Source organism: Monocercomonoides exilis (assembly GCF_001643675.1).
Source record: "Monocercomonoides exilis strain PA203 chromosome Unknown scaffold5-2102611, whole genome shotgun sequence".
Lineage (NCBI taxonomy): Eukaryota > Preaxostyla > Oxymonadida > Polymastigidae > Monocercomonoides > Monocercomonoides exilis.
The window spans coordinates 1,005,765-1,031,933 of NW_027150550.1; the positions used below are offsets into that span (position 1 = coordinate 1,005,765).

General features: G+C 35.8%; 8 protein-coding genes across 8 annotated transcripts; 5 read left to right on the plus strand and 3 right to left on the minus strand.

The window, feature by feature from the left end:
• Nucleotides 1–41: 41 nt before the first annotated feature.
• Nucleotides 42–3,659, plus strand: MONOS_10726fu16759 (putative meiotic specific asynaptic protein; the record flags this gene model as incomplete). The annotated part of the gene is made up of 9 exons (XM_067863200.1): nucleotides 42–108; nucleotides 171–358; nucleotides 407–476; nucleotides 539–703; nucleotides 757–846; nucleotides 907–1,052; nucleotides 1,124–1,651; nucleotides 1,790–1,948; nucleotides 2,020–3,659. 9 exons carry the CDS (start codon nucleotides 42–44, stop codon nucleotides 3,454–3,456), a joined length of 2,850 nt encoding a protein of 949 aa, XP_067734277.1. The 3' UTR covers nucleotides 3,457–3,659.
• Nucleotides 3,660–3,729: 70 nt separating this feature from the next.
• MONOS_10725 (uncharacterized protein) lies at nucleotides 3,730–7,015 on the plus strand (the record flags this gene model as incomplete). The annotated part of the gene is made up of 2 exons (XM_067863199.1): nucleotides 3,730–6,670; nucleotides 6,975–7,015. The coding sequence occupies 2 exons, from the start codon at nucleotides 3,730–3,732 to the stop codon at nucleotides 7,013–7,015; spliced, it is 2,982 nt and encodes a 993-aa protein (XP_067734278.1).
• Nucleotides 7,016–8,913: 1,898 nt separating this feature from the next.
• On the plus strand, nucleotides 8,914–10,373 carry MONOS_10724 (uncharacterized protein; the record flags this gene model as incomplete). The annotated part of the gene is made up of 2 exons (XM_067863198.1): nucleotides 8,914–10,291; nucleotides 10,354–10,373. 2 exons carry the CDS (start codon nucleotides 8,914–8,916, stop codon nucleotides 10,371–10,373), a joined length of 1,398 nt encoding a protein of 465 aa, XP_067734279.1.
• Nucleotides 10,374–11,256: 883 nt separating this feature from the next.
• On the plus strand, nucleotides 11,257–14,685 carry MONOS_10723 (uncharacterized protein; the record flags this gene model as incomplete). Its single annotated transcript, XM_067863197.1, has 1 exon — nucleotides 11,257–14,685. One exon carries the CDS (start codon nucleotides 11,257–11,259, stop codon nucleotides 14,509–14,511), a length of 3,255 nt encoding a protein of 1,084 aa, XP_067734280.1. The 3' UTR covers nucleotides 14,512–14,685.
• A 195-nt stretch (nucleotides 14,686–14,880) lies between these two features.
• On the minus strand, nucleotides 14,881–16,245 carry MONOS_10722 (putative UBA-like domain containing protein; the record flags this gene model as incomplete). The annotated part of the gene is made up of 5 exons (XM_067863196.1): nucleotides 14,881–15,172; nucleotides 15,325–15,636; nucleotides 15,688–15,748; nucleotides 15,994–16,078; nucleotides 16,150–16,245. 5 exons carry the CDS (start codon nucleotides 16,243–16,245, stop codon nucleotides 14,881–14,883), a joined length of 846 nt encoding a protein of 281 aa, XP_067734281.1.
• A 91-nt stretch (nucleotides 16,246–16,336) lies between these two features.
• On the minus strand, nucleotides 16,337–18,212 carry MONOS_10721 (putative V-type proton ATPase subunit B2). The gene is made up of 3 exons (XM_067863195.1): nucleotides 18,143–18,212; nucleotides 18,034–18,089; nucleotides 16,337–17,970 (listed from the first exon to the last, which is right to left on the minus strand). Exons 1-3 carry the CDS (start codon nucleotides 18,183–18,185, stop codon nucleotides 16,624–16,626), a joined length of 1,446 nt encoding a protein of 481 aa, XP_067734282.1. The 5' UTR covers nucleotides 18,186–18,212; the 3' UTR covers nucleotides 16,337–16,623.
• A 145-nt stretch (nucleotides 18,213–18,357) lies between these two features.
• Nucleotides 18,358–22,317, plus strand: MONOS_10720 (uncharacterized protein; the record flags this gene model as incomplete). Its single annotated transcript, XM_067863194.1, has 5 exons — nucleotides 18,358–18,498; nucleotides 18,579–18,736; nucleotides 18,783–18,870; nucleotides 18,933–19,217; nucleotides 19,319–22,317. 5 exons carry the CDS (start codon nucleotides 18,358–18,360, stop codon nucleotides 22,106–22,108), a joined length of 3,462 nt encoding a protein of 1,153 aa, XP_067734283.1. The 3' UTR covers nucleotides 22,109–22,317.
• Nucleotides 22,318–23,890: 1,573 nt separating this feature from the next.
• MONOS_10719 (uncharacterized protein) lies at nucleotides 23,891–26,104 on the minus strand. The gene is made up of 3 exons (XM_067863192.1): nucleotides 24,904–26,104; nucleotides 24,690–24,766; nucleotides 23,891–24,539 (listed from the first exon to the last, which is right to left on the minus strand). The coding sequence occupies exons 1-3, from the start codon at nucleotides 26,090–26,092 to the stop codon at nucleotides 24,135–24,137; spliced, it is 1,671 nt and encodes a 556-aa protein (XP_067734284.1). The 5' UTR covers nucleotides 26,093–26,104; the 3' UTR covers nucleotides 23,891–24,134.
• Nucleotides 26,105–26,169: the final 65 nt, after the last annotated feature.

Sequence of the window (26,169 nt, forward strand, 5' to 3'; positions counted from 1 at the left end):
TCGCTTGAAAAGTGCTATCACTCTTTTTATAATTAGATATTATGTCAGTGTCCTCGAAACAGGCAACAGCTGAGCAGAGCATTTCCGCTCAGCAAAGTTTAATCTTAGGTAAGCATTTATCAATTTAATAAAAAGTTATCAACTTCATTATTACTCTATATACTTTGAAGTTCGAAATCTTCTTAGAACAGCCATATCTTCTATCTCATATATCAGGCATTTATTCCCTGAAGATTGTTTCCAAGATCGTCTTCTTTCCGGATTAAATGTAAAGACTTTACTACCAACAACAAATGAAACAAAGTTAATAATTAATTGGCTTGAACATGGTGTTTTTGATGCACTTGAAAAGAAATATGTTTGAAAATTTTAAGTATTTTGTTATTGCTTAAAACTTTTTATTTAGCTTCGAAGTTTGGTGTTCGGAATGTATTTTGATCCTTCCAACGAATCCACCCTTATTGAAGCTTATACTTGTTTGCTGAGTTTTAAAATTTTTAATTTCATTTTGTTGAAATTTGTTTGACGATTCCACCAGTCAAAATATCATATGATCAAGAGGAATACAATCTTGATATCACAAGATCAAAAAAAGAGTATCAACAAACTCAAAAACTTATGACAAAAGATGGAATAAAGCAATCTACGATCGCTATGATTCGAACTTTAATTTCTTTGGCTCAAACTTTAACACCAATCCCCAGTATGACTTTTTGTCGTAAACTTTTCTTTTGAAAGTGATTTTTAACAACACAGAAAGCAGATATTTGGTAATGAAATTATTTTACTATGATGAGCGCACACCAATGGATTACGAACCTCAATTTTTCCGTCCTGCTTCGGATGGTATGAATTTAAATAAAAATATTTTCAAATTAATTTATTATAACTTATTTTGTGTTTAAGAGCCACCACCTTCGTTTCATTTTAAACCACTTCGTTTGAACTTGGGAGGAGTAACAACGCCTTATCACGATATGTGTTTACAAATTAAAACAACTATAGATTGCGTTGATTCTCTAAAAGATGCATGGATTGAAGGCAAAAGCAAGGTTCACTTTAACAGCTATTTATATTTTGTAAACGCAAAATTATACTTTATTGTTTAATTATTTTATTTTAGCCACGCCATCCAATGAGCGAATTATTTGAAAGAGGCACAGCTGAAAAAGAAAAAGAAGCAGTGCAGGAACAGCGCGAACAAGAGAAAGAGAACAATGATTTGGATGAAAATGTACAAGAAAACAATGAATTAAAACAAAAATTGGAAAAAGAAGAGCAATTCAGCAGTGAAGAAGAAGAAGAGGAGGAAGAAGAAATCAAAGTGAAAAAACGAACATTAAAGCAAAGATACAACGAAAATGAAAACAAAGAAAACAAAAAATCTAGAGAGAAAGACGAACAAAAGCCTTCAACAAAAAATGACAATGAAATTATCTCAAATGAAAAGATGCGCAAAAACACAACAAGCAAAAGGATGAAGCTTTCTATTGAAAAAGAAGGAGATCAAGAAATTGATGAAAAGAGTGGAGAACCTGAAGATGAAAGCACTTCTGCAAGTGAAACAGATGAAAAGGAATACGAAAAACCACCTTTAAAGAGCAACAACAAAATTCGACGTACGAGCAGCAGAGAAAATCCAATGCTATTCGTTTGATATTTATTTTTTGAATTTTTAAGATATTTCATTAAAAATTTTCGTTTTATGCATTCTCGAAATTTTCTATTTATCTTTAATTGAACTTCAATTCCAAATGGAAATCAATGTTGATACCACTTTTGATAATAGTCGCCTTCTTTTTTGGCGAAGACCTCTGAGTTTATTTCGACATATCCATTTCTGACACTTCCTCAGTTGAAGAGAATCACGACAATGAAGAAGAATGCAGCCGAAGCTTTGGTGAAAGAAATGCAAAAGAAAGGCATTCTTGGAACAAATACCGAAAAGGTTTACATATTTTTTTTTCATTTTTCAGAAAAGAATAATTGATAAAATAAAAATTTCATTTGAAATTGAAGGGCTATCCTGTACTTATTCATAAAGATCCTACGAATGACCTTCAAGCTAAGGGCAAAGATGAATTGAAAGAACAAAGCAATAAAAAGCAAATTGTTGACGATGAGAAGGATAGTGAAAGATTTAAACATTCAGTCAAAGAAGATGAAAGTCAAGAAAAAGAAACTGAAATACACAATTTACCAACAAAGGATGTTGAAAAAGGCAAACCCAATCAGAAATCACGCCCAGCTCTTGACAAAGATTCAGAGCAAAAGGCAACAGAGAATGACATTAATAATCATCTTGAAGCAGAAGGTATTTATCCTGGATCAGCTGTTGCTTCACCTGATTTGATGAATCTTTCTTCCTCTGCGGTGTCTTCCTCTTTGCAAAGTTCTGAGCATCTATCTGATCAAAATTCATCAACGGATTCATCATTGATGTCACAGCCTGAAGATCTGACACAATTTTCTTCATTGCAAACTCAACCTTCCCTCCTTTCTCCTTCTCTGCATTCTCAGCCTTATGCACTATCGCCAACATCTATCGTTGACTCCCAATTTACACACTCACGATCCAACACTTTTGGATATCCTTCTTCCTCCTATTCTGCTATTCCATCAGCAAACTCATCTTCAAAATTTGCAACATCAGATCTCTCATCATCCATTGCACCTTCAGTGTCTTTGTCTGCTTCCAGACTCTTTTCCACAATTGAAGCTCAGAATTCTGCAATTTCCAATCCGTTGGCTGCTCGGCAAGCGGCTTCAATAATGGCTTCTCTTTCTTCTCGTGCAATGAATGGCGCCAGAGATTTTCGTGGGGCGAGTAGTAATTATTCAACTCATATCAACAGCACAGCTTCAGAAGCCAGCTTTTTGGATAAAAGAAGAGATGAATTTTCCGGTTCTGATGAGTCTGGAGCAATGAATACAGTTGAGGAAGATGCGAAACTTTCAAAGAAACAAATGATTCAAAATCAAAAAATTACTTCAAATGGTGGAGATTCATCACTCTTAGCAAGCTCTTCATCACTTCTCAACCAAATTTCAGTAGCTGAGAATTCTCTTGCTGCTGATTCTCAAATTCCATCTGAATCATCAGAATCTCAAAATTCGCGTCATTCGTCAAAGCGCCGGTCTTCAAAGCACAACAAGTGCAGTATCGTAAAGGATCCTTTGAAACAAGGACAATCTCCTATGACTCACTCAAAATTACGAGATCAGGAAAAAGACGAAGGAAGCACGCTAGGAGAAGAAAATGATGCATCCCCAACATCACTTTCACCTGATGTTGAATCAAATATTCAAAATAAAGACATTCAAGCAAATAGTGAAATAAAAGCTGCAAGTGTTTCATTCGAAGCTAGTTCTGAGTTATCTGATAAACAACAACACTCTGTCACAAAAAAGAATCGGTTTTCAAGAGGAAAAAAGGCGAAAGTTGGAGAGGAGTAATGGAAAAAGAAAATTCATTTTCAAATCCTTTTTCTCCATTTTGTTAAAATGCTAATGTGCGATAAAGCTATTTGATTGCACGTTTTTCTCTTTCTTTTTCTCTCTTAACTCTTTTTTTCAACTCCACATCATTTCATTTAATTTCATGGGAAACCCTTAATCAAATTATTATTTTCAAATATTTTTATTAGTTAAAAGATAGAGCGCGAACAAGGCATTAATACTAAACGATAAAAGACTCATTTAATACTTTTTTTCAGTAGCATATAAATTATGAGTATTTTAGATAAAAGCTCACATCATGTTCCAGCAAAACAGCTTTCTTCAAGAAATGATAAGAATGTCTCTTTCAAAAAATCAAGTGAACCTCAATCTCGTATCATTCAAGAAAAAAGTTATTTGGAATCTGATTTCCTCACTGGCGGAACTGCTTCATTCGCATTTCCTTCAGATTTTGGATTGCAAACACCTGCAATTTCTTCGTTCGCTTCTCCTTCCAAAAGTGTTGTTCCTTTGACGGAATACCATGAAAAGATCCGCAGAAAACAAATACAGCAACCAATAATATCAAGGGATTCTCCACATCCAAAAGCTGATGTAATCAACACAAGAGTAGTTTCGCCGCTCAGTTCTCTTGAAAAAAGAAACAAAAAAGAAATTCCTGTTTCTTTCACTCCTTCTCATTTACCTCCATCGCCTCTTAAAAGTATTGCACCTCCTCGAAAATTCGCTCCAGATTTTGGAAATCCTCAATTTGCAGTGGAAAAAACAACAGACATCTCTGACAGTTTTTTAAATCCAGAGAAAATCGCACCTCTACGAACAAACCAAAAGAAACTCCACTTCGAAACTGATGCATCATTGTTTCAGGATTCTTTCCATTCTATTTTACCGAATCCAATTTCTGCATCTTCTCTTTTACTTGACAAGCCATTTTTCGATTCACAGGAAACAAATGATTCAATGAAAGTACCCTCAACGATTTCACACCCAATATCAAGTAAATCAACAAAAGATTTTTCTGGTCCTTCTATTCTTCCAATTCAACAATCTTCACAACAACCACTTTCAAAAGATTCAATCGAATCAAAATCGAGCGATATGTCGACATTTTCGTTTTTGCCATCGGATGTACAACTTCATTTTTCCAAGTCCAATAATCCTTCAAAAAGATTGCCCCTCTCAAATGATACCAATGCTTCGCGCTATTCATTCAATGAGACACGCTTGACTTCATCGCCTGTGTACCCTTCCTCAATGATATCTTCATTCCCAACAGAGTCACACCCTTCTATATCTTATTCAACGGGATCAGAACTTTTTAGCACAACTACAGTGCCATCTTCATCGTCTTTTCACACAACACTTTTTTCACATAACACACCTTCTTCAACATCTGAGGATCTGAAAGCTTTTCACATGATGGCAAAGATTTTCCGTTTTTGGAGAGCAGAAGCAACGAAAAGTGCAAAACGGAAAAGAGCCATAAATCGAAGACTTGCGAAAGAACAAAAGGCAGATAACTTCTTTTTAAGGAAAACAGGAAGACGGCTTTTAAAGCACTGGCTTTTTGAAGCAGTTCCAGCGTCGCAAAAGGAAAACGAAAAGCTTTTAATGGAAGCAGATAGGTTTAGAGAGGATGTTTTATTGGCAAAAGGCTTACGAGCATTAGCAATCAACAAAGATTTACTGCAGAGGAAAAAGAAAGCAGAAAAGCTTGCGCTTTCATTTTTCACAAATAAGAGACAAGCGTTTTACTTTCATATTTGGAAAAATTGGGCAAAAGAGAAAAAGCCCGCTTTGCCTCTAACTCCAATGCAAATTATTTCATTATTTATGCTTATGGGTTTGCCAGTTGAACAGATTCTTCGAGTGTGTGTTGAATGCTTTGCAGATATTGTTCAGATCAACGAAGAGATACAAAAAAAGGAGGATAATGAAGAGGAAGTTGACAGTAGTTCATTTTCTTATCTATTACCAATAATGAATAAATTACCAGAAAGAGCAATTGCTTATCCTTTCTTAAAGAAATCTTACGACTTTTCAAGCGTGCATTCTTGCTTCTTCAATTGTCATAATTCGAGTGAAAAATCAACACAAACATCATTATCATTGGCTCAAGCAACGCCTTATGACAAAAATACATCAGGCTCATCTTTTCAATTCAAAGTAGCTCGCCAGGAACAATCTTTGCAATTGTTCTTTTCTTCTCAAGATGAAACAACGAACTTTGATAATTCAGCATCTATGTTGGATCAATCAAAGCAAAATTGTCCAGAAGTTATTGACATTGTTTCGAGACTTTCAACTCATCTGACGCAGCCGCTTTATTTTTGCATTGAAGCGAATCGTTCACGAGCGATCAGAACACGAGACCAATCTCCTTTTATTTTCTGTATCAGAAAATCAAAAGTTCTTCCACCTTTTCATTTGCTCTCCGTATCAACGTCATCTCCTTCACCGTCGTCATTTTCATCAGCTTCGTCTTTAGCTTTGCTTTCAATTGAGGCACAGAATAGAATTCCGATTTCTTTTTCTTTGCTTCCACAACGAATATGCCCATCATCTTCATTGCACAGATTTCTTATTTCTTTAAAAATTTTGTCTTCTTCACTTCTCAGGCCTGTATTTAATCACTGGAGAAGAATCGCACACAAACGTGCATTATTCAAAGAAAGACATCTTCTTAGGATGAAAAAAATGATGTTTACTCAATGGAATGAAGCGTATGTTCAAGATTATTGCTATCAAAAGCGTGAAATAAGGCAGCGAGCCGAACTTGTAAGAAGAATGTGCTCAAACAAAGTAAAAAGAGCTGCATTTGGAGAATGGCTTGCAGCAACAGAAAAGAGAATGGATCTCAAAAATAGAAGAATGCAGCTAGAAAAGGATTTGTTGCTTAACAGAATGAAAAGTCAGCTTTATGAATGGAATATACTTGCATGGGAAAGAAAGGAAGAAAATAAAAACACTCAAAAAGCGCTTGCGCTATACTCAGCAACAATTTCCAGAAAGATACTGTGGGAATGGAATCTCATTGCCCGCGAACAGCAAGACCTTAGAGAGCTGCTGCAAAATGTGAGGGAACAAAGAGAATCAAAAGAGAGAACAACTTTGATGAGAGTTGCGTGGGATGTGTGGATTGAGAGCATGGAGAAACTTAGTGAAGAAAAAGAAAAGGCATTAACATGCATCGAGCATTGGGCCATGATTCGTTTGAAAGATGGATTTCACAAGCTGAAGATGAACTGTCTTATACGTAAGCAAAATCGAATAAATAAAGAACTTGCAAATAAGTTCATAACAACACAACGTCTGAGAAAATCTTTTAAAGCTCTAATTAATTGGTACAACGAAAAGCAATCTATTCTGTCAAAAAAGAAAATTGCCTTTTCATTTTATTCAAACTCCGCAAAGAAAAAATGTTTCGATTTGTGGAAAGAGAAGATTGATGGCATTCATCGTCAAAAGCAGAATATCAACATTTTGAATGACACGTTTCGGCATATCCTTTGCAGATGCGTGTTTAACTCCTGGAGGAATCATAATGCCCAGGTGAAACTTTTAAAAGAAGGAAGCAAAAAAATCGAAAATCTTCATAAAATTCTTACAATTAATAGTGCTTTCAATGGATGGAAGAAGTGTTATGAGCACGAAAATGGAAACAAAATGGAAGCAAATGCTTTCCATAACAAAAAGATTCAATCGAAGGCTTTTTATTCTTTTAAGAAAGTTACAAAATATCAAATCAATACCAAAGATCTTTGCAATAAGTTGACAATGCAAAGATTTGATTGCAAATCTGCTCCTCTAAAGCGCAGCGCTTTTGAGTGTTGGTTGAAGCTTGCGCTGCAAAAGAGGCGATTACTGCTTAGCGTTGTTTCATATATTTCAGAAAAGCGAAAACAAACGGTTAAAGCCATGTTTCAATGCTGGAAAGATCGTGTATTCAATAAACAAAGAATTAATTCTCTTCAAATTTCGTTTGTTGAACAGAAATCAAAAGTAAAAGCGAGACAGATCCTTGTTGCTTGGCACGCTTTACAGGAACGGAGAGAAAAGCTGGCAATTTTGAGGGACAAAGTTGAATTAATGTTCGTTCAAAGGACTCTTTATAAAACATTTACTGCTTGGAAACATAGGAGCTCTGTTTTTCATAAAGCAGAAGTTGCATTGGATTCGTTTAGAATGCAGAGAGCATTTGGAAAATGGAAAACTCTTCTTAAATGGAAGAAGATAACAGCTGAGACTAAAGAAAAGGAAAATCACAAATTACTTTCAAAATCATTTGAACAATGGAAAAATATTGCGAAGGAAAAAATTAATATCAGAAATCTGCTAATTCAACGGATTCAATCAAAAATTTCTAATTTTGCTGAAACAGACGACTGGTTAGAAATAATTACTTCATTCGAATCGAAAAAGGACGATGTAACAGCTTTCCAAGAGTTAATGAATTCATTGAAATCACCAATGGATTTTTCATCCAAACTTAGTTGCAATAATTACTCAGAGAATAAGGCTAGTGCATCGCATTCAATTTCTTTTGACTCAAATAATGATTCTGATGTATTGCCAAAGCAGGAAAGAATTGTTCCTCCTTCACTTATTTCAAGAAAACTATCATTAAGACACTTGATTGAAAGTGAGAAGAAAGGTCGTAACATAAAATCAAACGATTCTGATGCTTTTATCCAAATAGAAACAAGCATCGTTTCTTCCCAAGTCCAAGAACCTCCTATTTTTTCACTGTCTTCAAAAGCACTGCCATCTTATAAACAGTGCAAATCAATGAAAAAGCCTGCATCACTTTCATTTCTTTCATCAATCTTGTCAAACGCTTCTTTAATTCAACGAGTTGCAGAAGCATTAAACAAGTATCTTCGTCGATATCATGATGTTTCACAATCAGCTTCGTTATTTATTCAGATGAAAGATTCCATCAGAATAAAAAAATACTTTGAGAAATGGAGAGATTATTCTGCAACGAGGAGTAGTGAATTGAAAGAAAGGGAGAACTGTTGGAATGATGGGAAAAGAAAATGGCTGATTGCACGAGCGTTGGATTGCTGGGGGAAATGGATCGTTGACAGATATAAAAACGAAAGAAATAGCGAAATAGAAAGGAGGTATTTTGCGGCAAAATGCTTGAGGCTCTGGAACAGATTAACACAGCATAAGATACATTTATGTGAAATGCTGAAACAGAAGGAACTTGAAAAAGTTGATGTTATTTCAAAGAATTCATTTTATAAATGGAAAATACTTTGGGAGGAAATTGAAAATGGAAAGATAAAAAGAAGATTTTTAATCCTTTCACTTTATTTTGCACATTGGAAAAAAATTAGCACATATTTGCGAAGAAACAAAAATATAATATCCACTGTTAGGCAATTACATGACAATAACACAAAAACAACAGTATTTCATGCACTTCAACTTCATGCGAAACAGCAGATGAGCATACGAACATTTCAACTTAACGTTGACTTAAAAGTGCTTAGAAAAGCATTTATTGAATGGAAAAGAAGAATTGCAGAAAAGAAAGAAAAGAATGCGAAAGTGGAACAATGGAAGAGAAACAGTAAAAGGGCAGTAAATGCAATTTGGGGAGGCATCCAGTCAGAAAGAAGTGTACCAATAAGAAGCAGAAGCAAAGCTTCTTTGAAAAGCTTAACTAGAAGTGAAATAGCTTACAATCCAACCAATGACTGGGATGAAATATGGACGCCAGCCGCCAACTTAGAAGCAAAAGATACAGAAAAAAAGGTGTCATTTGAATTGCCCACTTTCACCCCGCAGGATGCATCACTGAGAAAAGTTAATGCGGTTTCAAGTTCTCCTTCACAAAGAAGAGTTTCAACATTTTCCTCTTCCTCAACAGTACAGACTCCAACAGCTGAAAAGGGGGTCATGACATCTCCTATTACGCCATCAGGAAATAGGTACGATTCGTTGATGCCAAAACCAACAGTGCCATTTTCTGAAGCATTACCCTTAAGCTCACGTTTGTCAGAAAAGAGTTCTCAAGATCATCACTCAAATCATTCGAGACAAGTCATTTCAACACCATCAAGACAGGTTCTCACAGAAACAAATTCAGCAAGAGAAGCAACTCAAAATTCAGAAAAACCACATTTCACAGATATTATTGCACCAGAAGAGTGTGAAATTTCTGCAGAGCCGAATGTCCAAACCGAATTTGTTCCGGAGTCTTCGGCTTCATCTTTTAAAGCGAAAAGTGAGTTGACACGTCGACAGATTGCTGAGAGAATGTCAGAACTGATGGCACCAACTCAAACTGCACAAGTTTCCAAAGAGACAAATTGTTTTCAAGCAACCAAAGAATTGCAAGATGGTCAAATGGAAGAAAGAACACCAAACAGAAGGAGAACAAGCGCTTCACCTCAACTTATTTCATTGAACGATTATCAGACCCCAAACAGACCACGTTCTCAATCAGCATCTCCAACTGCCATAAAATCCACACCAAAGTCTTTCTCAAAGTCAAAGAATGCTTCACCCAGAAGTCTAATTATTATTCCTCCAGATGAGAAAAACATGCATCAGTCACCTTCATCAGAGAGGACATCTCTTTGTGAAACTCCGAAACAAGCAAAAAATAACATTTATTTTGACTTGAAAGAAAATAACAAAAACACAAGTATTCCTCGCATTCCTTTGTCGCCACTAAGAGATTATATCACTCCTTTTACTTCGGAGGATAAAGTTTTACCAACAACTTTCAAAGATGAAGATGATGAATATGAACAAAGCTCAAATGATGAAGATTCCTTAATTGAGCATGCAGAAAGTGAAGATGAAAGCCATAGCGGTTTTCCATTTTCGCTTCAGACGCCACATTCTTATCATCACTTACATCTTTCTCGGACAAAGCGTTCGACATACGGAAGTAATTTTCTTCTTGTTTCTGCTTATACGCACCCAATTGTCCCGCTCCAATCTTATCTTCATTACATTCTAACATTCGGAATTGAAGATAATTCCCACCAAACAACTTTGTGTACGCGATTTATTCACCAACTAATTTCTCATTCATCAAAACAACAATCAAAAAATTCTTCACAGAAACTTTCAGATTCATCAAAATCATCAGCTCATTCACAAAATATTTTTGTTTTAAATGAGACTTCTTTCCTCTGTTCATATTTTCTGTCTTGGATGGCGTACAGTCGCTATCATCAACATAAGCGTGCAATTCATCAGCACATTCGAACAATTCACAATCAAAATCTTCTTCTGCATTCGTTGTCTTCATTCAGATACAACGTGTTTCGCAACAAACAAAAATCACAAGCAATTGAAATGTCAAAACATAATACAAAATGGCATATGCTTCGCACTTGGAAAATCTTTTTGGAAGAACAAAAAACAAGAAAAACAATGAAAAGAAGTTCTGAAACTTTGGTTGCCTTTAGATTCTCTCAAAAAGCTTTCAGTTTATGGAAGGAAAAAACATATGAGCAAATCCACAACAAGAAGAATGAACAAAAATCAATTGAATTTTACGAAAAAAAGCAAATGACCAATTCTTTATTGCAATGGAAGAAATTTTCGCTGAATGAGAAAGAAATTGAAAACACGCTCGTGAATGAACAGATATCCAAGCATCTTTTTAGTCTTAAAAAAGACATCTTCCAAAAAATAAAGGCATATGCACAGTTTCATTCAGAATTGAAATCAAAGCAAAGAAGTATTCGTAACGAGCTTGATAAGGAACGACTCCACCAATATTTCTTAGATTGGCTTGTTTGCTCTTTTAGAGTTCGATGCGATCGGATGCATGTTTTGCAGCCAATATTCAGAGTATGGAAAGCATGGGCAATGGAAAATCATGAAGAGCAGATGGCTAACGAGAAGAAATGTAATGAATACCTTTTTGCAAAGAAAAAAGCTTTGTTCCACGATTGGGCGTTAATGTCAAATGCACTGCAATTATTCAAAATAAAATCTGAATCAAAAATATTTTATGCGTGGAAGGACTTTGTTCAACATAGAACCGATTTGAAGCGCAAAATGGAGAAAAAGAAATTGAACAAAAAAATTAACGAAAAGAAACAAATATTCACAAATTGGAGAGATACAGTTAAACAACAGCAGGAAGCAAAGCAGATGAGTCAAATACTGCTAAGCAACCGCGCAAAAGGCATTTTGCATAAATGGCGAGACTTTGCTGGTAAACAGAAAGATCTTAAAGATCGCTTTGAATCATGCGGAACTATTGCGATTCGCCAAGAAAGGATGGTAAATGATGTTTTTCTTAAATGGAAAGATTTGATGAGCTCGAAACGAGTTGCAAAGATAAAGAAAGAATTGGATAAAAAGGTGAAAATGAGAATATTGGAGAGATGGCTTGATGAAGTTCAGAATGTTCAAAGGTGCAGAAATCTTCTGAAGCAACAAAGAGAGAAGAAAAATTTCGAAAGAAAACAAGAGACTTTACGAAATTGGCAAGATTTGGTACGATCACAGCAATTTTATTGCACAAATACAAAGAAGCAAATATTAATTGCTTTAAAGAGTGCTGTTAAAAAGCAAAAGCAGTGGAGAGAAGCAAAAGATGTCTATGGTATGCGTTTTAATGCATCTGTGTTAGCGAGGCATATGCATCAATGGATTGAATTATACAAGCGAAACAAAAGATACACAGAGATTCGTAAAGAAGAATGGAGATTGAAAATGGAGATGGAGGCTTTGGCACAAAAGCACAGCAAATTCTTGAAGAAAATACATTTTGTTTCGTGGAAAAAACGAATTGAAGAGAAGAGAGAGAAGAGAGAGAAAAGCAAAAGGATGCAAGAAAAGAATTTGCTTTCGAAAGCCATCAAAGGATGGGTCAACTTCCATAAAATGAAGCAAAAGCAAAAAAAGATCGAAGAGATTATTGCTCAAAAGAAGAAAAACGTGCTTTTGAAAAAATGTTTTGAAGCTCTACGGCAGTATTCGAACATTAAAGCTTACAAAACTCGCGTTTTGCCAAAGCTTTTGCATGAAAAGGCTCTTGAACAACGTCAACGCTTATTTGTCGAATGGCGTTTATGTTTCCAAAATATTGAGCACAGAAGAGAAATTGAAAACAAAGCAATGCATCATTTCAAAGAAAAGATAACTAGAACAGCTCTACGTGTGTGGCAGCAGGCTAATGCTGAGGCAGCGGAAAGGAAACGTCGAGCGGAGGCAATGCATATGCAGAAGACTGAAAAATTCATCCACAATATTTTTCAGAAATGGAAAGAATTTAGTTCACAGAGAACACTAACAAGAAATGCGATCAATACCTTCCAAGAAATACAAAGGAAAAAACACGAAATTGTCACTCGCAAACTTGCAGCATCTGCATTCTCTGCTTGGAAAAACTTTTCGCGTGTACAGAATGCTGCATATCGGCTAAATGAAAAGCAAACAGTACGTATAACAAAAAATGTACTGCAAAAATGGCATCAACAATCACAGCATGTTGTTGCTTTAAGAGAATTGAAAAAGAAAGCGGATTCACGCTACAGATTGAAAGTTATGATGAGTTCATTTACTGGATGGAGAGATGCTCTCCAACAGACAATTCAAGCACAAGAAAATAAAATTGCGGAAGCAGTTGGAAGACTGGAGGCAAATGAGCTTAGGCATTTGATTCATAATTGGAAGCTTTTCGTGATTCAGTGTAAGCGTCGCCAATCAGCAATCAAGCAAATGCAAACTTTCAGATTGACACAATTTTTCGCAAGATGGAAGCAATTTTCTTCGTTGCAACTGTCATACAAGCAAAAGATATGGCAGGTGCAGCGTTTTCACGATCAGTGCTTGCTTTCAAAAGCGTGGTTTGATTGGATCACGTATGCACAAGCAATGCGTGGTGGTGGGTTTACAGGCGCGTTGACAGGTGGTGCTGGCTCAATGCAACCATCTGCATCAAAAAGAAGCGAGATTGCTGTTGTTGTTGATGCTCGAGGTGCTCTTGGCGATTCTCGATTTATTAATGTATTAGAAAACAAAAGTCAAAATGAAGCGAAGAGTCCAAGCATTATGAGATCTATTAATCTTACGCACAAAGCGGTATCAAAAAAGGAATCAGAAACAAAGGAATCAGAACTTGAAAATCAAAGAAATACTCCGCAATTGCATCGATCGAATTCATTAAATTTCCTTCTGAATTCATCGGAAAAGCAAGATGAAACAGAAGGTAATCATACAACAATGAATCAATACTCAGCGCTAAACACATTTAATCGTTTTTCTAAAAATGAAAGCGAAGACAGAAAATTTGAAGATAGAGTCACAAAAGCAGATTCAACTGTTAAAAAGGATTTAGATGGAGGATTTCAAGATTTGAGTAGGATATATCATTCGCCAACAATAGGAATAGGAAGGCCTCGTTCTTTATCTCTTCCATATACTTCAGCATCATCTCTGATGATTCCTTTGCCAACATCACCAAGAACACCAACACGCCCACTATTCTTCCATCCTCATATTCCAATACATCAGCCAACTCCTTTGTCAGAGCATCTCTTCGCAAACTCGTCCAGTTCAACAGCATCTCCGTCGGAATCGATGCATTACTTAGCATCTAATACTTCAACTTCTCAACCACCTTCTCAGCCTTCTACTCCTCCAACTCATTTGCAAAGAACACCCAGAACAGTTAGATTCAACACAGACCTTGTTGTTGATTCTACCACCAAAATGGGTGAACATTTTACGCGAGTTCAACCAACTCATTCATTGCTATTTCGACAATCACCATTTCAATCACCTTCAACTCCTCTTTCACTTGATTCGCGCAACAACACATCACAAGCAGTTCTGTCAACTCCAGAAGTTGTTTCTTCATCTCAGCCATCAACGTCAACACCTTCTTCATCGGCTGTCCAGATTTCTTCCATTTTAACTCCTTTGTCTCCAACGATGCATTCAATTGGCGCAATTAGTCCAACAAATAGCAAAGGAGAAGCAGAAGGAACATCCATTGAACGAAAAGAGGATTCAGAAGAAGTAGATAACAATATTGAAGATTTGCAGAAATTTTCTGATGAATAATAAAATAGAACACAAAAAAGAATCAATAAACAATTTCTTTTTAGCATCGTAATAAATCGTTTTCTCTTGAATGTTTTCCATGAAAAAACGAATATTTCATCATTTTCAAATCATTTTTGAATGCAAAATATGCATTCCACTTCATATTTACAATAAATTATTTAAAATTATATAATTCACAAAAGAAAGTCAAGTCCAGGTGCATAATAATCAAAGATACAAATTTACCAACGAAACAAAAATGAGATAATTAAGAAAGAATCCAATCTAATAAAATATTGGTAATGATGTACATAAGATGATTGAACGCAAATTATGCTTTTATTTTAACGAAAATACTAAGAAAATGAAAGAATTTCCAGTAATGCTTCATGGTGAGTAATCCGCTTCTGGTATTTGCAAGAGAGGAATGTTTGCTGGTGATTTTTCCGTTCTTCTGTCAAACATAATCACATCCAAATTAAAAGGAAGTTCAGAAGTTGACGATGGTGATGAGGATGACGATGAGGATGAGGAATGAAATGAAGAAGAAGGAGATGATGATGACGACGAGAATGCTGATGAAGTTGAAGCAGAAATATGATGTGAAGATTGTTGTGAAGAATCGGTGGAGTGAGTAGTTGAAGTGAGAGAAAGTGGGAGAAGACACGAGGGCAAAAAGCTAATCATTTGAACAGAGAACATTAAAATAAATTATCAATTGTCATTGAAAAAAAAGTGCATTCATATAATTTCGATTGAAGATATAAAAGGAAAATGAAACAAGAAATCAAATTATAATATTTTAATCATGAACAACTGCATTTGCCATACCCTTTTTGTATGTCTGTGAGCACATTCTGATAGAACTTGGAATGGCTTGGTAAGAACGATTCATCGTCGTTCACAACAATTCCATCAGAGAAAAAGGACAAATAACATTCAATTCGAGGCTTTGTTCCCTTTGTTGCATCTGTTTTTGGCTTTTTCCCTGAAATCGATGCAATCAAAGATCCTTCCCAATCTTGAGTAGGAAGTGGAAGAGGAGTTGAATCGAGAGATTGATCAAATCTTTTTTTGGCTTCTTCTTTTAATTGAATTCTTTTTTTCTCCTGACTTTCAATCTCTTCACTTGTAAGTCTTATCCTTTCAAAGAAATAACTCTCCGGAAAAAAACACAAAAAATTAGTAACAAACTGTGAACCCTTCCCAAGAAGCTTTTCTAGTTGTTCTTGTCTCGCTTGAGAGTGAGGTGACACTAAAAAGTTGTTCAAATTTGAAAAAAAGTGAAAAAAAAACATAGAATTTCAAACAATTCTGTTTTTGTTGGTGATGATGATGAATTTCTTGAAGTTTTCTTTCAAAAAAAAATTGTTATGATAAATGATTATAACGAAGCATACAACTTTGATTCCTTTTCACTTTGCTCTTGGAGAAGTTTTGCAGCTTTTTTTTGGAAAGAAAATGGTGACTTATTTTTTCTTTTAAATACTGAAAGCAAACCAAGTTTTTCTTCTTGTAAGCGCTTCTTTTTACGAAACCTTTCTAGTGCAGCGCTTCCTTCATCGAAATAAGTTTCAATTGCTCTCTTTAAATTGCAATGAAAATAAGTGTTGAACCATGAAAAATCCAATTATTTAAACAAAAACAAAATATTACCTGCAGATTTCCATTTGCAATTGTCAAAAAATCGCGAGCATCTTCTTCGCTTTGATTGGTAACGCTCATGAAGGACTCTACATCAGTTTCGCTCATCGATAATTTTTTCTTTGGGGAATGATGATCTTATCTGTTTTCATTTCTCATAACTCTTTCAAGCATTAGAAAGAAAATGCAAATGCAATAAACAAACATTTAAAAAGTCATGCTTATGTTTGAATAATGATAAGAGGCTGGACAAAATAAGCGAAGTGTGAAATGAATTAAGAAAAAAAAATCGCACCTTGGTGGAATGGTAAAAAGAGAAAAATTAACTTTGAAGCGTTTTCTGTCGCACTCCACTTAATTTTGCTTCCAACCTCGGAATGCTGATCTTTGTGTTCTTTCAACTCTCCTTCGCTTCCCTGCTCAATCATCCTTAATACAAACAAACTCCAACCTATTACCACAGATATCGAGATGATTTCAGAACTTTTACTCTGCACCAATACCACGATCCTTTGCGTAATATTCCTGAATGATCTTATCTGGAATTCTCTTCAACATATCTCTTGGGAAAGTCCTAAGAAGAGACCAGGCGAGATCCAAAGATTCGAAGATAGAACGAGATTCATAATAACCCTGTGAGATGAATTTCTTCTCGAATTTATCCAAGAATTCTAAATACAGCTTATCTTCTGGGGTCATAGCTTCTTCTCCCACAACAGCCTTCATGGCAGCTGTATCCTTACCAATAGCATAGTTGGCATAAAGCTGGTTGGACACATCAGGATGGTCAACACGTGTCATTCCTTGACCTACAGCAGACTTCATCAGACGAGAAAGAGAAGGAAGCACGTTGATAGGAGGTGAAATTTGCTTGTTGTGAAGTTGACGATCCACATAAATCTGTCCCTCTGTGATATATCCAGTCAAATCTGGAATTGGATGTGTAATATCATCGTTAGGCATAGTCAGCACAGGGAATTGTGTGATTGAGCCAGATCTTCCTTCAACACGACCTGCGCGCTCGTAAATGGCTGCAAGATCTGTGTACATGTAACCTGGGTACCCACGACGCCCTGGCACTTCTTCTCTAGCAGCAGAGACTTCACGAAGTGCATCAGCATAAGATGTCATATCAGTCAAAATAACAAGAACGTGCTTTCCGCATTCATAAGCAAGATATTCAGCAGCTGTGAGAGCAATACGTGGAGTGACAATTCTTTCAATTGTTGGATCATTAGCCAAGTTCAAGAAAAGAGCGACTCTGCTCATGGAACCGTTTTCTTCGAAATCTTGCATGAAGAAACGAGCAGTTTCCTGGTTAACACCCATAGCAGCGAAAACAATAGCGAAGTTGTCATCTTTCTTGTCAGCTCTTTCTCCATGTTGCACCAAACCTGCCTGACGGCAAATTTGAGCAGCAATTTCGTTATGGGGAAGACCAGATGCAGAGAACAGTGGGATCTTTTGCCCTCTAGCAATACTGTTCATCACATCAATAGCAGAAATACCTGTTTGAATCATTTCCTTTGGATAAATTCTTTTGCAAGGATTGATAGCAGATCCATAAATATCCAAGAAATCTTCGGCAATAATTGGTGGTCCTTGATCTATTGGTTTTCCAGATCCATTGAAAACACGACCAAGAACATCTTCACTAACAGGGATCTTTTGAGTTTCACCTGTGAATTCAACATGTGTGAGTTTGTTGTCGATTCCAGATGTCCCTTCAAACACCTGTACAACAGCTTTCGATCCCGAAACTTCTAAAATTTGGCCGGTTCTAACTTCACCAGAGCCAAGAGTAATGTTTACAATTTCTGATGATTTTGGGAACTGAAATAAAGGCAAAAAATAAAGATAAAATATGAAAATAAAAATGTCTTCAATATGCCAAACCTTAACATGATCGAGAATAACCAGAGGACCATTCACGCTTTGCACAGTTCGGTAATCTAAATATCATCAAAAACAATACATTGAATTAAGGATTCGAGTGAATTCATACCAATACGAGGGCGGACAATGCCAGAGACTCCAGTTGTGCTCATTGTATGTGATCAGAACACTCTAACAATGGTTATATAGATCTATCCCATACACTTACTTGAAATTTTTCGAAAATCTTAACTGTTTTTATTTAACATTCAAGAAAAGCATTCATTTATTATTTGAATATTTTATAAATAATAACTATTAATTGCAACCATAATAATATTAACAATGCCAAAGCAACAAAAAGAAAAGCATTGGAACACGCTTTCAGAGAAAAAAAAAGAGGATGAAGAGGAAATTGATGATGAAAATAGTTCAGAAGAATATTCTGAAGATGACGAGGAGTTAAACGATACGATCCCCACTGAAGTATGAACGAGATTTAATAAATGCAATTTTCTTTAACAATTATTGCATTAATAAATTTATTTTCAAATTCTTTTCACAAGCGCACTGTTGCAAAAATACTTTTATCGCTTTCATCATTGGATGAACTTTCTGACGCAGTTGTTGATGCGATTCAGGATAGAATTGAAAGTGTTACGCCTCTGATTAAAAATTTGGGGGATGTTTCATCTGACCATCTTGCTCTCATAAGTGCTTTAAGGTTTATAGCAGAAGCCTTTTTTTGAGTTTTAATCTTTTAATTGAAGGGCCCTAACAACAAAATTTGGTGAGCAGTTATCCTGTGTAATTGTTGAAAGCACATTCCATCAAACATTGCTTTCTTTTTTGTTAACAGTTTGTTTATTAGTTTCTAATTTATGTTTATTAATCTTTCATTCTTGTTTCTGTGATCGAAGAATCTTCCACTTGCAAGACAATTATATTTAATGGTTGCGACTCAAAAAGAAGGGATTACCCAAGCAATAATTGAGCAAGGAAAATATTACCAGCAAATATTGGTTGATCTTTTATCAACTTTAGAAAACCTTAGCAAAAATTCAGATGACTTTACTGACGAATGTTTGAAAAATGAATCTCTGATAAACGAACTACTATTGAGTTTATACCCTGAGCGTGGCATTCCAAAGGAAATAACTCTCGCAACAGCAGAGCTTCTTTCAACGCTTACAGAGGACACTAAGGTTTGACGAATTTTGAGATTTGATGTTTTTCGTCCTGTTAATAATGTGTGTTAATCATTTAATGCTTTGTTAAAAATATCTATTTTCTTTCTCTTCTAAAGATAACAACAAAGGACCAGATAATGAGCGAGCTATACACCAGCCTCCCAAAGCAGCCGATGCGTGTGATTGTGGTGCTGTCTGGGTTTTTCCTCAACATCCGAGGGCGCTCGATGCTTCCCTTTGTGGCTGGCCCGCTTGTCACAGCGCTCTGCCCATTTCCTGCACCAGCGTCGCCTGCACAATTCGGTAGCATGTTGGGTTCTGTTGTGGCTGCCCTGAAGATGGTCATGAATGGCCTCTGGAGCAGATCAAGTCGGTCAAGCCAATCTGGCAGTGAGCACACGCCCTCCTCTCAGGCTGGCTCTGTGGCGCCTGTTGTGTTTGGAGTGAATGAAGGAGCAGCAAAAGACGAGTGGATCACAAAATATCCATTCAAATGCATACAATTCATGCCAGAGCCGCAGATTCCTGTTGAAATTTCCCAGCCGGCTATGCCTCCAACAGCTCAATTGCCGTCTTCCTCAGCACTTTTGGCATCAACTGCTGCTTCGCCTGCTTTTGTGTCGCTGATCCCAGCTCTGAAGTATGCTCTTGCTGCAATCAGCGCATTCGTAGAAGCAATGGAGATATCTCACTCCGCCTGCGAAGTGCTGGCGAATGGCTGTCTGATAGAAAGCGACGAAGAAGAAGGAGAAGATGACGATGAAGATGAAGAAGAAGATGTTGATATGGGAAGTGGAATAGGAAGATCAGCAGGCTCTGGAATGAGCAGCATGTCATCTGGCCAATTGGGAGCTAAGCTGAGCGATGCAGAGCAAGCAGCAAAGGAAGAGAAAGAGAGAGAAGTCGATGCAAATGCCGCGAAAGCCATCATCACACACAAAATACCTGAAAAGCTGCTGGAGATCATCAACACCTCCATCACTAACACTCATTCTCCTTCTCCTTCTCCTTCTCCTTCTGCATCAACAGCCTCAATTTCATCTTCATCTTCATTGCCAATGCAGATGCCTTCGCTGTCGTTGTTGTACAACGATCTCCTTCTTCTGACTCCTCTACTCGTCTCAGCACTCACAGACGCTACGACAGCTGCGCCTGTGTCAGAGGCCGAGAAGAAAGCCGAGCAAAAAAGAAGAGAGAGGAAAGAGAAGAGAAGGAAGAGAAGAGAAGAGAAAGGGGGTGCAGCGATGGGCATGGAGCAGGACGCGGGGGAAGCGCTGGAGGAAGGCGAGGGGATGGCAGAAGACGACGACTCTTCGATGGAAGAGAGAGGGGGAGTGGGACAAGCACAGCGGCTTGTGTTTTCTGTTGAGAGCTGTCTGAACGACGAAGAAAAACAGCTTTCGATGAAGCTGCTGCAGTGTCTGGCAGATGAAACACTGCAGAGCCAAGTCACGTCGCATCTGCCCCACAACATTAACACCCTCACAAACATTCTTTCTCTTCTTCTTTCCATTCAACTACCATCACCTGCTGCTGCTTCTTCTCTTTCTTCTTCTCCTTCTGCTGCTGCCCAATCGCCATACAGCCCAAGCGCCCTGGTTGCTTCAGGACTCGGCCCAGTTGCCTCGCAGCTGTGTCAGTCGTGTTCGCGAATGACTTTTTCTCTCCTCCACACCTTCTGCACGCACAACAACATCCCTCCCTTGGCTGCTGTTTCATCCGCACAGCCACTTGCATCAACAGGATTGAATGCATTTGTATCTGCTTCTATACCTGCTTCTGCATCTGCCACATCGTCTCCGCTGCTTCAGCAGGTCGTTGCGATGCTTTCAGCTTCTCCTGCAGCTGGTGCAACAGCAGTTACAACAACAGCAGCAGCACTGTCACCATCTCTTTCTGCTTCTTCAGCGTCTTCTCAACAATCCACCTCTGAAGTGTCGCTTGTGACCAATGACTCGATTGAGAGCTGCCTGCGGCTGTTTATCATTGCTGCCTCTACAATTTCTGATCTCTCTTCTCAGAACACCCCACAGCAGCCACACATCAACATGTCTCTGTTGCTTCCAGACATCACTCACATTGCTTTGCTCTTCTCGTTCTTCTTCAGACTTATCCACTACATTCTGCCTTCTTCTGCTGCTGATTCAACTTCTTCCTCATCTTCATCATCATCTTCTTCTTCTTCTTCTTTGAACTCAATTGTTGATGATGCTCTGATATCTTCCTCTTCATATGCACAAAGCAGCGATGCCTCTGCAAGCGCTGTCATCGACCCCACAAACCTCAACCTTCTCTCCGCATTCCACTCCCTTCTCTCCATCGTCATATCTTCTCTCTATTCCACATTCACCTCTTCTCTCTCTCCGGCTCCTTCTCTTCCTTCTGCCTCTCTTTCAGCTTCTCCTTCATATCCCTCACAAAAGCCACTCATCACCGTGCAATCGCTCCAAGGCACGCCCTTTTTGCTGTTCTACCAGCTGTTCTTTGAAGCTGAGCAGCTTCTTCTCAAAAGAGTCGGAGATGTTCTGCGGGTGTTTGTGTCATCGTCCACACTCGGCATCACCTTCACTGCGTCTGCGCTGTCCACGTCTGCACTCCCTGCCCTGCTTCATCTGGTCTCCTCTGGCTGTGACAGCGTCGGAGAGGCTCTTTCCCTTGTTGAGGCTGACAGCACTGCCACTAAACAGCTGGGTGCTGCCTGCTCAGCGCCGCTGCTGCCGCAGCTGGCGGAGATACAGGCGCTCCTGCAGCGGTCGAAGGGAGCTGTGAAGAAGAAGAAGAAGAGCGCGGGAAGAGGGCAGCAGATGGGAAGTGGGGATGGGTTTGGCGGGTTTAATAAAGAGAGCAGGATGTGCAGGAAGGATGTGGAAGATCTGATGAAGATGATTCAGATGATGGGGAAATGAGATGGAGGAGAATGTGTTTGTGTATGTTTGTATGTGCTTTGATGGAAGAAAATGTCAAATTTCCGAATTTTGTGTTTGGAATGAAAAGTTTCTAAGGAAAGAAGTTACAAATATGTGCGTTTTTAACTTATGATAATAATCATTTTCACTTCGCTTTCACTTCCTGAATACAATCCATAATAAACTTTAAAATTCTTCGGATTGTTACACCAAAAATAATTCTAATTCGAAAAAAAATAATTCAAATTCGAAAATTAATAATTCGAATTCGGAATTAATAATTCGAATTCGAAAAAAAATAATTCGATTTCGTAATTAATATTTCAATTTCGAAAATTAATAATTTGAATTCGGAATTAATAATTCGAATTCGAAAAAAAATAATTCAATTTCGGAATTAATAATTCGAATTCGAAAAAAAATAATTCAAATTCGAAAATTAATAATTCGAATTCGGAATTAATAATTCGAATTCGAAAAAAATAATTCAAATTCGGAATTAATAATTCGAATTCGAAAAAAATAATTCAAATTCGAAAATTAATAATTCGAATTCGGAATTAATAATTCGAATTCGAAAAAAATAATTCAAATTCGAAAATTAATAATTCGAATTCGGAATTAATAATTCGAATTCGAAAAAAATAATTCAAATTCGGAATTAATAATTCGAATTCGAAAAAAATAATTCAAATTCGAAAATTAATAATTCGAATTCGGAATTAATAATTCGAATTCGAAAAAAATAATTCAAATTCGGAATTAATAATTCGAATTCGAAAAAAAATAATTCAAATTCGAAAATTAATAATTCGAATTCGGAATTAATAATTCTAATTCGAAAAAAATAATTCAAATTCGAAAATTAATAATTCAAATTCGGAATTAATAATTCGAATTCGAAAAAAAATAATTCGATTTCGTAATTAATATTTCAATTTCGAAAATTAATAATTTGAATTCGGAATTAATAATTCGAATTCGTAATTTATTAATTCGATTTCGAAAAAGAATAATTCAATTTCGGAAATGAATATTTCAATTTCGAAATTCATTAAAAACGGAAATTTTTAATTTTTCTCGAGAATGGATTACAGAAAATTTCAAGATGTTTTTTAATCAATCAAATATTATTCCTCAAATAACTGTTTTTTTTCAATAGTAATATGAATCTTATCAATTTTTAGAAATTTTTTTTCATTTTAGAAAATCATCACTGAAATGACAGAAATTTCAAAAAAATTCATTCTATTGAATTTCGAAATAAAATTAAAAAAAAAATTATCACGATTATTGAATTATTTCTTCACAATAATGTGATTGTTTCATTGGCAAAATTTTGGATAATATCGGTTTTAAACATGAAAATGTATTTATTTCGTTTTCAAATTAACTTCAATCAATAAATCTTCATTCAAAATGAAAGAAAATTTTTTTATGAAAATGCATCATTTTTCTAATATTGATAAACAAAATATACTGATGAGATAAAAATTGAAAGAATTTAAAACCCCAAACACAAGTTATTCATTCCACAAATCAAAAAAACATTCATTTTCGAAATTGAATTATTCTTTTTCGAAATCGAATTAATAAATTACGAAATTGAATTATTAATTCCGAATTTGAATTATTTTTTTTCGATTTTGAATTATTAATTCCGAATTTGAATTATTTTTTTTCGATTTTGAATTATTAATTCCGAAATCGAATTATTTTTTTTCGAATTCGAATTATTAATTCCGAATTTGAATTATTAATTTTCGAAATTGAAATATTAATTACGAAATTGAATTATTCTTTTTCGAATTTGAATTATTTTTGGTGTATTTCATTTAAAAAATAAAAAATTGAAAATTTTTAAAATAAATAAAGGAATAAATATACAAACAAATAAAGATGAGATGGAAAGAATGTGAAATGTGAATAAAGAAGAAGAAGAAATGAATTGTTAATTTAAAAAAAGCATTTTTCCAGCACAATTTATTTAAAAAAAATGAAAAATTGTAATTCTTTTAATCTTTTCTCACTTAATTTCGTCATCGTCTTCTTCTATACGATCCTTAGAATCTTCCATCGAAACCACACAAAAGTCCATTTCTTTCTCATTTTTCTTCTTTTTCCCTCCAAAACTCATCAAGTCATCATCTTCTTCTTTTTCTCCTTCATCCTCCTCCTCCTCCTCTTCTTCTTCTTCTTCTCCCCTTCCAGCAGCTGATCTGCTTCTTACCCCAACTTTGCCCACTTCACTCAGCTTCTTCTCGATTATTCTCTTCCAAATCGGATCGCGAATCAGAATGCGGTAGCGGTCTTTGAGCTGTGCGTCTGTCTTGCCCAAGTCAATCGTCTCATCTTTTGCTATCGCTGCCCAGCGTGTCCCGTGTTTGGAGATTCCTCGCAGAAGCAGCTTGTCTTCAACAGGCGTCCAGCGCTGTTTGTGAGAAAACATAAAAAATTTTTTATGATTGAAAAATTTGGAAATATTTTTAATAGAATTAATTAAAAAAATTTGTATATAATTTTAAAAAAGATCAGATGCAATGAACATTAAACTGAAAATTCATTTGAATTTCATTCATACTTTGCGATGTTCCACCTTTTCTTTGTTCCTTCCAGTCAACTTTTTTTCTGGAATCAATGTTTGAGGCATCTGCGAAACTGAAGAAAGAATTAAAATTTTAAAGAAATTAATATGTTTCAAATAATTACAGTTCAAAAATGTCAAAGAATCGCAAATCCAAAATAAAGAAGATTATGTAATACAATCAAAATAATGGAGTATTTGGGTTTCAAACCTTTGACCATCGCGTTTTGCAGCGGTCCATCAATGTCAAAATCAAAGTCAAATTCAAATTCGCTTTGTTTCTTTTCATTTTTTGGTTCTTGTTTGGTTTTTTCGTTTTCAGTTGTATTGCTTTGTTCCTTTCGGACTTTCTTTTCATCAGAATGTCTTTCCTTTTCTTTTTCTTTTTCTTTTTCTTTGATTTTGTTTATCTTTCTTTCTTTTTCTTTTTCGTTAATTTTTTCTATTTTTCTTTCTTTTTCTTTTTCATTCATTCTGTTTCTATTAATTTCTCTTTCTTTTTCCTTTTCTCTTTGTGCACGCATCAACATTTCTTTGTTTATTCTTTGCTCTCTTTCTTTTCTAATGTTGTCTATCGGTTTTCGTCCATAGTACTTCATTGCCTGTATCCTCTCCTGTTTACTTACTAAATAAGGTTTAAATGTTTCCCCTTCAAATAGCTTTTGTGTTTCTTCCATTTTTTGAATCCAGTTATCTTCCTGTTCATCTTCTTTTTTATCATCTTTCATTTTATTGTCATCAGACGAAGATTCTTCTTCTGAAACTCTCATTCTCTTTCTTGACTCAAAAGTTTTATTGCGTTTGTGATCTTTCTTTTGGCTTTGGATGGAAGCCTTTGTTAATTCAGACGAAAGAGACAAATCCGTTTCATCTTCGTATAAGCTTTCATCTGTAACAGATTCCTGATCTTCTTTTGAACTTTCGCTATCGTGATCATTTTCCTCATCAATCAAAATTACTGAACGATCTGAAGAAGGGAATGATTGGCTTTTCCGAGTTTTCATATTGCTTTTAATTTGCTGTTGTTGTTTCACTTCTCTTGGAGTTGAGCTATTTGCACTTCTGTTTTGCAACTGTTCATTGTTGATTTTTGGTTGTTCAGAAACGGAAATGTCTTGGTGAACTTTTGGAGAACAAAGATTCGATAATTCATCTCGATTTCTTTTTGCTTTTTCAGCTTGCATATCAGCAACGAGTATCTTATTTTCTTTGCTGTTTTCCAAAGTTGCTTGAAGATCTTCCTCGAGTTCGTTTAATATTGATTCGTCAATCATGATGGTTTCATTGTTCATCAGTTGCTCATCTTCTTTTGATTCTGATTTTTCTTCCACTTTTTCATTTAATGTGGTTTCATCAACTTCTTCAATTTTTGACTTTCTTGTTTTTTTAGATTTTGGCATATTTTTTTAAAAAACAATGCAAATACTAATGTAAAGTAAATACAATATGTGAAAATTAAATATATAAATCACAGTCT

Excerpts from the sequence above, each read along its gene's own strand:
- MONOS_10721 (XM_067863195.1), bottom strand. The coding sequence starts at position 18,185 with ATGAGCACAACTGGAGTCTCTGGCATTGTCCGCCCTCGTATTG. Across the intron at positions 18,090-18,142 it reads CATTGTCCGCCCTCGTATTG|ATTACCGAACTGTGCAAAGC; the intron begins GTATGAATTCAC and ends GATGATATTTAG. Across the intron at positions 17,971-18,033 it reads TTATTCTCGATCATGTTAAG|TTCCCAAAATCATCAGAAAT; the intron begins GTTTGGCATATT and ends CCTTTATTTCAG.
- MONOS_10719 (XM_067863192.1), bottom strand. The coding sequence starts at position 26,092 with ATGCCAAAATCTAAAAAAACAAGAAAGTCAAAAATTGAAGAAGTTGAT. Across the intron at positions 24,767-24,903 it reads GCAAAACGCGATGGTCAAAG|TTTCGCAGATGCCTCAAACA; the intron begins GTTTGAAACCCA and ends TTCTTTCTTCAG. Across the intron at positions 24,540-24,689 it reads AAAAGGTGGAACATCGCAAA|CGCTGGACGCCTGTTGAAGA; the intron begins GTATGAATGAAA and ends TCTCACAAACAG.